This window comes from Pteropus medius, unplaced genomic scaffold (assembly GCF_902729225.1).
Source record: "Pteropus medius unplaced genomic scaffold, Ma_sr-lr_union100, whole genome shotgun sequence".
Lineage (NCBI taxonomy): Eukaryota > Metazoa > Chordata > Mammalia > Chiroptera > Pteropodidae > Pteropus > Pteropus medius.
In genome coordinates, this window is record NW_024356397.1 from 2980710 (window position 1) to 2993531 (window position 12822).

General features: G+C 39.9%; 1 protein-coding gene across 3 annotated transcripts in view; it reads left to right on the forward strand.

The window, feature by feature from the left end:
* The first annotated feature begins 7609 nt into the window (after positions 1–7609).
* TFCP2 (transcription factor CP2) overlaps positions 7610–12822 on the forward strand; it is a 46252-nt gene continuing 41039 nt past the window's right edge. The window contains exon 1 of one of the 3 annotated variants that reach the window (XM_039862256.1): positions 7610–7701. In XM_039862256.1, coding sequence (XP_039718190.1) covers positions 7643–7701 — 59 coding nt within the window. In that variant the 5' untranslated portion in view covers positions 7610–7642. Of the gene's footprint in view, positions 8432–12822 lie in introns of all 3 variants that reach the window. The other 2 variants (XM_039862254.1, XM_039862255.1) reach the window with 2 other exon arrangements.

Below are 12822 nucleotides of genomic sequence, written 5' to 3' on the forward strand. Positions count from 1 at the left end.
CTATTGGCTGGGGCCCAGGATTGGGGAATATTCTAGCATAGAACTTCAAGGAGTCTTAAAAGTTTAAATTCAAACCTGGCCTTCCAGGTTGCTACGAAGGTACATTAAACATTATAGGTGGCTAGATCATTCACAATTAGCCTAGTTCATACTTAATAAAATTTAGGTACATGGTAAGTGTGTCTTCAGTTTTGCTCTTCCCCAGGCCTGCAAATATTAGAGGCAGGCCTGATACTTGCATTTAGAGCGGCTATAATAAGGGTCTCTCTCTTTGCTTGTCTACATCCTAGGAGTAGGGTTCATGCCATGCTCCCATATGGCCCTCCCCCTTCCCTCCTCCACCTACCTGGTCTTGAGGTCTGGGCTTAATCTAAACTGGTGAGAGCAAGGCATCATCTTTGATTCTACCCAGCCAGCACTTCTGAGGCAGGCACTGTGCTGGGTTCTAGATCACGCTCCACCACACCACCTCCACCCAAAGGACAATAGATATCAAAGATTCTGATGTAAAGCTTAAGGATTAGAGGAGCTTTACAGCACTCTGAAATAATAAGGCAAAAAATTAAACAGAAGCCAACACTTACCTCTGCATAGATCTCACAACCCTAATATTAGTTGCCCACACTAGGCTGTGATTCCTCAGTACCCAGGCCAGGGGCACAGAGTAGGTGCTTGATGACTGAATGTATTTCCTATCCTCTCCTTCAAGGCAAAAATAAGAGCTGAGACCCTGACTTCAGGCTACTAGGAGAAAACAGATACAGACGGTTCTGCTTTGCTATGCAAGATTTAGAAGGTAATATGTGGGAGTGAATGGAATCTAAGTAGCAACTGGCCCTGACTGGAGAGAGGCGGCTCCCACCAGAAGATTCAGTGGAGGCTGTTATCTCTGGCTCAGACCAATTGAGTGTGGTTTCTGGCAGTTGGCCCAGGAAGGTTTTAAAGGAAGAGCGATGAGTTTGTGGAGAAACTTTAGTTTCTATTATCAAGTCTAGGATGTTCTTTTGGGTTTCTGGACCCAATTGCAATGTATGTATTTGTGAGTGTGTGTGTGTGTGTGTGTGCGCACGCGCGTGTGTGTAGGCTTCTGCACACCAACAAGCAATTCTTGGACACCAGTAGTAGAGTGTCCAAAAATTCAACTCAATTCTGACACTATCTATCTGGAGATAGCATTTGATTCTGCAGATAAAAGTCTCAGTCCCACAAGACTACCCTCCACTTCAGACACCATATCCTGTGCTTCTGACCAACCAACTTCATATTGGAGGCACCAACGACCCCCTCCATCTCAGGATGCCAGTCGCAAGTTCAGGTTGTCACCTGTGATTCTGACTAAAATCAGAGGTTCCCACAATCCCCTCCTTGGATTTGATTAATTTGCTAAAAAGGCTCACAAAACTCAGGAAAACTGTTTACTTATTAGATTACAAAGAATATTAAGGATGCAAATCAACAGCCGGATTTAGACATGCATAGAGAGAGGTCCTGAATAAAGGGCCTTCTGTCCTTGTGGAGCTTGAGGCCTGGCACAGTTGCGCTAGTAAGTGTTCTGGTTCCCCAACTTGACTCCTTCCTTTTGAGTTTTTATGGGGGCTTTATTACATAGGTATGATCTTAACTCATTGGCCGTTGGTGATTAATTCCACCTTTAGTTCCTTTCCCTGCCCCGGAAATCAGAGGGTAGCACTAAAGTTTCCAACCCTCTATTCACAATTGGTTCCCCTGGCAACCAGCCTCCACCCTTAGGTGCTTTCCAAAAGTCGTCTTCATTAACATAAACCCAGTTGTAGTGAAAAAGGGCTTATTATAAAAAAGAAGACACCCATTTAACTTTTATGGCTCAAATGTTTTACAAAATTGTATCAACAAAAGATTCTCCCAGGGCTCTTAACTCTCAGGAGATTCCAAGGCTTTGGGGAGCTGTGAGCCAGAAACTGTGGATGAAGACCAAATGTATATGAGAAGTATATTTTGGTCATCCAAATGACCAGATACATATGTTAAATAAACAAAAATTCAACCGAGTGAATTTGAAGATCTGATTGGCTTTATTCAATGATTCACGAAATTGAATCATTGCAAGGAGAAGAGTGGGGCAAGGGAGCTATTAGGGAATGAAAAGAAAGGATTTTTTTTTGGACCAGGACATCTTTTCTTTAGGGGAAGGAAAGGTTTTTATCATGTAGATCGTCTTGCCTCTTCTTTCTAAGAGGATGGAGAGGGCCTCTGTGACAGATTACCTTACTGGTGCTTGACCGGAAAATTCCAGATTGGTTAAGGACAATTAAGGTTATATTTCTGGGAGAAGTTAAAACTGCAATTTGATCAGGTGTGAAATCTAAGTTTGCTATCATGGGATTTAGCACGTATTACATCATTCGAGGCCTGCAGTTTTCTCTCTAACATATATTTCTTATAAGTCACAATATCGCAGATGTTCAATGTGCTATGGAGGGCTGTGTAGGGGGAACTAATCTGTTATGAACTAGAGAAGATTTGAGCTGGTTTCTGGACTAGAGATGAGAGTTGAAGGGAACCTGAAGTTGCTTGGGACTGTGTAGGTGTGAAAACTTTTGATTTCCTTTTCTCTCAACTGCAGAGTCATTCAAAGAAGCCAGACTCGGCCCCACAGGCTGTCTGTATGTGATGTAGGAAGACGTAAAAAGTTAAAGCTAAATGGTCAGTCCCTCAGAAAAGTCTGCATGGATAATGGTTTCTTCCTGTACCTAGAGGAAAATGCCTAGTGATTGACCTAGGAACCAGCAACAGTGACTGACTTGAGTAAATGAGTGAGAAGAGAAGCCTACGGGATGGATGGGTGCTGATCCAGGGAGCTTGAGCCCTCAAAGCATTGCATTTGATTTGTCTTAAGAGGTAGGCAGGACAGGTGCTAGGGCCCCCTTTTTGTCGATCATAATACCTAATGCTCACTGATATATTAGGCACTAGTCTAAGCACTCAACATGCATTATTTCACTTCTTAGCATAATTTTATAAACTAAGAACTATTATTATACCCATTTTACAGATAAGGAATTGAGGCATAGAAAAGATGAGGAATCTACTTAGGATTGCTTTGCTTGTGAGCAGCAGAACTAGGTTTTGAACCCGGGTGGGCTGTCTCAAGTGCCTGTGTGCTTAACCTTACCCCATACACGGTGAGATCTAGGGATTGCTATCTTTCCTGATCTTTTTGATAGGATTTCCACATTTCCACCTACCAGGGTAAACCTTGCTATGTTCCATTTAAACAGTATAGTTTCGGGACCTAATCTAGGGGAAAGCACCCTTCGCAATGAGGCTCAACTTCACCTAATGGTCTAGAACAGCGCTCCCTAACCTTTTTGCCACTAGGGACCAGTGCTCCTATGAGAATCTAATGCCTGGTGATCTGAGGTTGAGCTGAGGTGGTGATGCTAGTGCTGGGGAGTGGCTGCAAATACGGATGAAGCTTCACTTGCTCGCCTGACACTCACCTCCGGCCGTGCAGCCCAGTTTCTAACAGGCCACTGAGAGGTACCTGTTCACAGCCCTGGGGGTTGGGGACCCCTGGTCTAGAATACTGAATGTGAAGCTCTGTGCCACGGGTTCTCTGGTTCATTAGTCATATTTATTATGTTAACAAGAGCCATGATTTTTGTCATGGGATGAATTTATGGGTACAAAAATTTGGTTTATTGATAGGTGTTGCTGGATTCTCAGGGAAACACCGGTGATCTTTTCTTGGAGGCAGAGCACCCAAGGCTGGCCCTGGTATCCCTGATTCCAGCTTTAGCACTCTAAATTACTCTGTTACATTGAAGAAGGGAGAGGAAGGAAAAAGTCTTCTCCTCCCAGTCATAGAATTTCCTCAGGGCTTAAGGACATAAATCTCAAGGTTGATCTGCATTCTAATTGAGTGGGGCCAAGGCTTTGGAGTCACCTTTCATTTCACCTGTTTATTTCAGAATTAATTAGAATTAAGGTATGGAAAACCTTCGTGAAGTTTTTATTTTGTTTCAGAATTTAAACACAGGCTCAAACATTTCCAAGAAATACAAGTCTGTCTTTTTCTAAACATTTCCCAGAGGACAGGGCTCCTTGATATTCCTGGATATGGCACAGTTATCTTTTCTAAACATCTAATTTCAATATTGTTTTAGTTTAAATCTATTCTCTTTGAGCTATTTTTCTGCATGCGAGGAAACACACTTCAACCAATATTCCTTCATGGGCACAATTTTCTGAAAATTCAATATTCTCATCTCTACAAGGTTCAAATTCACCTCTGAAAAGAATAGATAGGAAGCAGATCATTTTTAGGTTATAACCATCCACAGGGACAGGGTGGTATGATGGTTAGATGCCCAGAGTGCAAGGTCAGTCAGTCAGACTTTACCATTGTCTAGCTGGGTGACCCTGGACAAGTTAATTAATTTTTCTAAGTCTCAGTTTCCTTATCTATGAAATTAATCTAGGGTGATGTGAGAATGAAATGAGATTATATACATAAAGCACCCAGTTAGGGCTTGGCTCTTAAGAAGAGCTCAGTAAATATGAGACTGTCATTATTATTTGCTCTGTATCTGTGTGGTTCCTAGGAACTTGTACTACCAGCAGGGAGGGATCGCCATAGACAAAGCCCAGCTAAGAGAATCGAGAACCTGGACTATAGTTCCTGGCTCAGCTGCTCATTTATGTAATATTTGTTACATATTCAATAATATATATTTTTGTTAAGTTATGAAGCACAATGATAAAACAATCACCCATGGACCTACCATTCAACTTAAGTAAACTATTACCACTGTTCAAGCTACTTTTGAGTTCCTCCCTTAGCCCACTCCCCTGTCTTTCCTTAATGTGATCATCTAGGGTTGTGTTTATCTTTTTATTCTTTTTTAAAGAAATATGTGTATATTTCCCTAAATGATGTATTGCTTAATTTTGCTGGGTTTTGATCTTTATAAATTGATGCCACACTATACGAAGACTTCTGCAATTCCCCCTCGTAATTCTAAGATTGATTTAGTCATGTGTTTGAGTGTAGCTTTATTCATTTTTCACTGCTGTATAATATTCTATTGTACTCCAGTTTATCCTTTCTCATGTTGGTGGACATTTGTTTTGTTCTGTTTTGCTGCTATAAATAATGTTTACATGAACATTTCATACAAGTCTCCTGATATGGTTGTGCAAGAGTTCTCTAGGGTATATATGTAGAGTGAAGCTGCCGAATCACAGAATAATTTTCAGGATAATTCCTAAAGAGGTAGTCTGCTTGATCGATCTGCCCTCTCTTAGTCTCAGTTTCTTCATATTAAAAAACAAAACAAAAACGTTTATGAGGATTAACTAAGACAATATATGTTAAAATACTACTAAAACCATAACATACCATACAATATGTTAATATTTTTAGATAGGATAATCACAACCCAATCTTAACAGAGAAGCAGAAATGGGCTAGTGGAGACTGGAGTTAACATTTATTGACTAATTATTATTTATGTGGCATCTTGGCACTTTATTTAATCCTCACAACAATTTAAGGAGGAGGTATTATTTCCACTAATTTATAGATTAAAATATTGAGGCTCATAGATGTAGTTACTTGGCCAGGAATATGCATCTAGTGATGAGCTGTTGTTCAAACAAGGCATGGTTCTACCTAATAGATGTTTTAAATACCCCAGATACAATGCTTGAATACAAAGGATTTTGATTATGTCGACATAAGAAATGTCCAAACCTGTAGGGAATTTTAATGAGTTTATTTGAGCCAAACTGATGACAATTGCTGGGAAGCATTAAGAAAATGTTCTGGAGATTGGTAGTTTTGCAGCTTATTTTATATGGTAGAATCGAAGGAAGAGACGTAGGGAGGGTTCATTGATGGTAGATTAAGGGAAGAGGAGAAAGCAGAGTGAGGAAATCTGTGAGATTGGATAAAAAGTAAAATGGAAGAACACACATTTATTTTATATTGGTGGGTACCGGAGTTCATAACTAACATTTACAACATAGAGATGGTATGTGGGGGACAAGATAACCATAAGGGGTTCTGTGGTCGCGTGCTGGTGCCTGAGGGGTTTGGAAAAAAGGAGTACTCTGACATTCCAAGGGTATGTTATCTTACAGGCAAAAGGACAATAAAGAGGCTTGCTTAAGGTAAAGATTGACCTTTGTCAAGAAAGCTACAAGCCCAGGATGTGACTACCCACCACGACTTTTTAGTTAGAAATTTTTATGTTCAGACCATCCTATGTGGTTATGTTTGGGCTCTGAGTTTGTAGAGCTCACCATGCTGGCCTCCCCTGAGCTCGTCCGATTTAGAATGTGGCCCCTTTTTCTTTCACAATTAGGACATCTCTCTTTTAGTCTCTGAGCCCAGGTACTTTACCCACAGACACGTTTTGAGATAAAACTGGCTCAAAGGAAGAAAATATGGCTTGAAGAAATACTGAATGTCACAGGAATGCACCAAGACTTGGACGCCAGGGCTTTCTAAGGTAAGAAGAGGAGTAAGCCTAGAGCCTTCGAAAGAGAAGCCTGTGGCTGAAACTGGGTGTATGCTGTCAACTTCACGTCAACCTTTTTTCTCTTTCTTTCCTTTTTAAAATTCAATAAACATATATGTCCTATTGAATGCAGGAACTATACTAGGAAATATGTAGAACATAAGCCTGAAAAAGACTTATTCTTTATTCTTTAGGCAATCACAGTATAGTGAAAAAGGCAGATATATACAATATTTTAATTCAAGGCAGACTGTAAAAAACTCAATAATGTAATAGAAAAATGAACCAATACTTTCACATACAGGCAATGTCTTGTAGTGAAAATGTCAGGCTCCGAAGTTGGCATGCTAATTTAGCTCTGGCCAATTTAAGCCCTTAGCCTCCTCTCCTTATTGGTAAGATACTTACCTTTAAAATTGTAATTCTAGTTCAAGATTGTCTTAAAGATTACTGATAATGTACTAAAGTTCCTGGTATACAGCTAATGCTCAATAAACAACGGACATTATTATTTAATCCTCAAAGTAGGAAGGTGGAGCAGGTATGGTCGGCCCCACATTTCAAATGAGGAAGCTAAATATCAGTGAGATTAAGCAATTATGCTGAAGTCACCCAACTAGAAAGTGAAGACGCCAGCCCAAATCCTGATCTTTAGACGTCCATCTTTTAAAAACCACAACACTTTCACCTGTCTTATGCTTTCATGTTCAAATGCATTACGAAGAATGAAGAAGATGACTACAGAAAGAAGTGGCACTTCAGCAGAATCTTGACCTCCAGAGAGGTACGTTTAAGGAAAGTATTCCAGGAGCAAACAAGCGCACGTACGGAGCATTTGAGAAACGGTCAGGAGTCCTCCAGGGTTGGGTGTGTGTTCCGTGAGACTAGAGCGAAGGCTCCATCCACGCCTCAAGGTGCCGACTTGGTGCTTGCTAGGTGCCAGAACGCAGGTAGCCACACGGAGGGACGTTTAAACCGAGACACCTTAGGCACGCCAGGTTGGCCCAGCCCATCTTCGGGCGGGGAGCGGTGGTGCGTAGCTAGCCTATCATCACCGCCGAGGCCGACGAAGTCTCTTTTTCATTGGTGAGTAACCAGGTGACGTCACGTTCGCCGGACCGGCAAAGGGAGAGGGCGCCATGATTGGTTGGCGCTGGGGCGGCTGGCGGTGGAGGAGCCTGGCGAGTCCAGGTTTCAAGTCCGTGCTGAATTTTCTCCTTCCATATATCGAGGCCGTGGCAGGCTGCGGAGGGCAGGGAGTGAGCTGGGAGGAAACTTGGGTTTAGTTCTAAGAGCCGTGGGTTGACCGGAAGTGTTTTGGGGGCCGACCGGAGCGAGGCCTGGAGAAAGGAGCGGGTGCCGGGGGGGAGGGGCTCCCTGCAGAGGGGGCGGGGGGAAAGGTGCGAAAGCGGTGTGGGAGCGCGGGGTAGGCAGCGGGTCGCTGCTGCTGGTCTGTTTGGGAAGCAGCGAGTGACCACCACAAGCAGAAGGGGAGAGCCCAGAGAGTAGGAGTGTGGGAGTCTAGGGCTGCCTCTGGGCAGTCGAATAATTGAGCAAAAGGGCCTTCGCGCGGCTCCAGGGAGCTGCGTAGGAGAGATTTTGGAAGTCAGGGCAGCCCAGAACAAGGAGCCAGGGGTACGAGAGATTAGGTTTGCGGGCAGTACATGTCGGGCTTGGGGTGGCTCGTGGGTACTGCGTGGGAGATCTTGGTTTAGAGGTTTCTGCAGTCTTGTCCTCGTTGGGTAGAATCACACTACTCACCTTTATACAAGAAACGGTGTCTCCTGGGGCAAGGAAGGAGCCAGGATGGCCTGGGCTCTGAAGTTGCCTCTGGCGGATGAAGTGATTGAATCTGGGCTGGTGCAGGACTTTGATGCTAGTCTGTCGGGGATCGGCCAGGAACTGGGTGCTGGTGCCTATAGCATGAGGTGAGTGAGATTTTCTTAGACCTTGTAACTTCTGAATAACAAAGGCAGGACAGAGAATAGGGGTGGTTGTTGGGGGGAAGGAGTGTATAGAGTTAAAGAAGCTGTCTGCAGTTAGGAAAAAGGACTTGTTTCTTTTGTTGTTTTGAGTAGTGAGTATTGTGGGAGAAAGGGAACAAGGGATTATAGTCAGTGTCATGTCTGCAGGGTCAGTGGAAGAAAAGAATGACCTTTGATTAGTAACCAGATGAATGTTGAGAGGCAGTTGTGCCTGTGTGGGAGACTTGTAGACTGATGGTGTGTGTGTATGTGTGGATAGGTTGGACTGACTGAACTTGTGTGAAGAGGCCACATTGAGCATCCGAAGGATGTCCAGAGAGTTGGGAGCTAGGTGGTAATGGTGAATATTGGTTGACTACTTTTTGGAAGAAAATGTGAGAACTTGGTGAAGTTCACATATCTTGTATGTTAGCCTGCTTTAAGGCTTTATCTAATTCTAGGGTTTCTGACTTTTGAAACAGCTATGAAATGAAAAAGCATCAGAACTTTTAGATGCTTCTAGAACTTCATGTATCAAGCCAAATGTTGATAATAAATAAAAATATCCTTGGAAAGCAACATAACTTTCCCATGTAATTTATTTGCATGCATTAGCTACTTCATTCTCCTAATATGGTTTGTTTCATTTATAAGATGTGCAAGAATAATGTCTGGGAATGCTGAAACATCTGCGTCTTAGGGTTAGATGGAATATATTTGGGTTTCTAAATGCATTATAAGGTTTGATCTAGATGAGTCAAAATAGACTTTAGAACTTAACACTATAATTGGGTTTAGGGGTGTATAGGGGAGAGATGACTTTTGTGGAAAAAAAGGACAGATTTTGCATTCTGATAGTGAGATCCTTTAAGAGTTACATGACATAAACTGCCGTTATCCTTGTGAAAGTGGACTTTCCTCACTGAAGTAAAATAATGAGTTAGAACTTAATAATTTTAGGAATCTGCTTACAGTTAGAATAATAAAGGCTATCCATGTATACATATTTTAGTGATTTTCAGGGAAATAGTTCTATCACACAATACTCGTAGTCTTGAGAAATTTAACTCTAGTTTTGCCTGCCCTTGTTTACAGAAGTTTGGCCATAAAAATAGATACTAACTTGATCTGAAAGTAAATGTCTGGATCCTGAACTTGCATGTCATAATTTGATGTAATATTTGATGATTTATGCTATTGTTCATGTAAAGGTTACCACAGCAAAAAGTTTGTTTTTTTGTCCAGGTTATCAGAGTTTGGGATGGAGATAATTAAACATAACTCTACTTGTTATAAAAATAGTTAACATTGTCAACAGACATTCGTGCATCTACTATGTACTTTCTCTACCATGTGACCTTACATTGATGAATGCTTTCTCTGTCATACCTTGAGCGGTTTTCACAGGTAATAGTAAGAATGGCTTGTATATTTACACACTTAGAATTTTCTGCCAACATCGTATCCACAAATATTTTCAAACATTTTATGTTTTCCCAAGAACACAGTGTGCCAAAATTTAAATTATTTTTTTCTTTGCTTTTTTCACCTTTTTCATGCATTTTGTTCTTGTCACTATTCTCTTGGCTCTTGCATACATTTAATCATTTGCGTTAATTTGTGTTAATTAGATAGTAGTTCTCAAACTTTAGTATTCATGAGAGTCATTTGGAGTACTTTTTAAAAATAGTTTGCAGAGACCCATCTTTGGTGATTGTCTGGGGCACAGACCAGAAATGTTGCTTTTTAAACAAGTTCTTAGATGATTTTGATGCAGGTAGTCCAGGGACCACATTTCAAGAAATGCTAGAGGAGTTCTTGTAGACAAAGGCAATGGTTTTTTGCTCTTTCTGTTTCTCATTTTAATTAGATCTTGTGATTGCTTTTCCTACACCTTCATTAAAGAAAATGTTTTCTTTGACAAGCAATTTGTTTTGTAAAATCTTTCTCTAATATATTTGTTTTATTCTATTTTGCTTATTTATAATGGTCTTGTTTCAAATCTGTTGATTTATATTTTATAGATTCATCTTAACTGGATTTCTGTTTTCGATTCTTGATCTGCCATTGTATTCAGTAGTTCTTTACATAAGTTGTCCTTTAAAGTTCTCCTGACTTTTTTTCTTACATTTGAATACATAGCACAAATTTTATAGTTAAAATAAAGGAGATTCCCTGAAAACATGTTGAGTGGAAGAAGCCAGTCACAAAAGACCGCTTAACATATGGTTTCATTTCTGTGAAATGTACAGAATAGGGAAATTTCTAGAGACAGAAAGTAGATTAGTAGTTGACTAGAGCTGTAGGAGAGGAGGAAACGGAGAGTGCTAATGGGTACCATTTTGGAGGGGGCTGTGTGATAAAAATGTTCTAAAATTGTGATGATTGCACAGCTCTGTGACTACACTAAAGACAATTGAATTGTACACTTTAATGGGTGAATTATATGACATAGGATGTGTATTTCAATAGAACTGTTATAAAAAAGAGTAAAGACTAAATTTTGTGTTAAATTTTTTTTTCTTTTCATCTTTTTTAAGTGGAGATGAATTCACATTACATAAAATTAACCATTTTAAAGTGGACAGTTCAGTAGAGTTGTGTGTCCACAATGTTGTGCAATCACCACCTATCTAATTCCGGAACATTTTCATCACCCCAAAAAGAAAACCCTATACCTGTGAAATAATTGCTTCCCATTTCCCACTCCCTTCTTTTCCTAGTAAACATTAATATGTATTACCTTTCTATGGATTTACCTATTCTGAATATTTTATATAATGGAATCATATAATGTGTGACTTTGTGTCTGGCTTCTTTCACTTAGCATACGTTTTTGGAGTTTATCCACATTGCAGCATGTTTTAATAGTTCAGTACCTCATTCTTTTTTATGGCTAAGTAATATGCCATTGTATCTATCACAAATTTTTTATCCATTTATCCATTGATGGACATTTGGGTTGTTTTCACCTTTTGACTTTTATGAATGATGGTAATATAACATTATGTTTCTAAAGAAAATAACAATGAAATATTTATAAACATGTACAGGTTTTTGTGTAGACGTATTTTCTGTTTTTATTGAGGTATGATTGACATTGTATTAGTTTCAGGTGTACAATGTAATGATTTTGATATTTGTGTATATTGTGGAATGATCACTACAATTAGTCCATCCACATACATAGTTACAGAATTTCTTTTTTTCTTATGATGAGAACTTTTCAGATTTACTCTCAGCAGCTTTCAGGTATACAATACAATAAAATATTGTATATAGTCAAAATATTGTATATTGTATATGCTATACTAGACATATGTTTTCATTTCTCTTTTAGCTGTAATTTAAAGACTATTTTTTAGGTTCACAGCAATATTGAGAGGAAGGTACAGAAATTTCCCATATACCCCTGCCTCTATACATGTATAACCTCCTCTATTATTAGCATCCTCCACCAGAGTGGTACACAGTGTGTACCTACATTGATGAACCTATGTTGACACATCATAATCACCCAAAGTCCATAGTTTGCCTTAGGTGTCGTATATTCATGGTGTATATTCTATGGATTTGAACAAATTTACAGTAACATGTATCCATCATTATAGTGTCATACAGAGTATTTTCACTGCCCTAAAAATCCTCTGTGTTCTGCCTGTTCATTTCTCCAATTCCACCCCTGGCAGCCATTGATCATTTTACTGTCTCCATAGTTTTGCTATTCCAGAATGTCATATAATTGGAATCATACTATAGGTAGACTTTTCAAATTGGCTTCTTTCACTTAGTAATATGCATTTAACGTTCCTCCATGTCTTTTCATGGTTTGATAGCTCTTTGCTTTTTAGCAGCGAATAATATTTCATCTTTGGAAGGATCAGTTTATTTATCTGTTCATCTACTAGTTACTTCCAAGTTTTGGCAGTTATGAATAAAGCTGGCATAAATATCCACGTGCAGAGTTTTGTGTGGAGATAGTTTTCAACTCCTTTGGGTAAATACCAAGCAGTGCAATTGGTGGGTCGTATAGTAGGAGTATGTTTAGTTTTGTAAGAAACCTCCAAACTGCCCTTCAAAGTGGTTGGACCAATTCGCATTCCTCCCAGCAATGAGTCAGAGTTCTTGTTGTTCCACATCCTTGTCAGCATTTGGTGGTGTCAGTGTTCCTGTTTGGCCATTCTGGTTTGGTGGTGTCAGTGTTCCTGATTTTGGCCAACAGGTATGAAATGTATGCTTAATTTTTTTCAAGAATCGCTAAGCTGTTTTACACAGTACCTGAACCACTTTATGTTCCCACCAGCAGTATACAAGGGTTCCTGTTTCTCTACATCTTTGCCAACACTTTTTTTTTT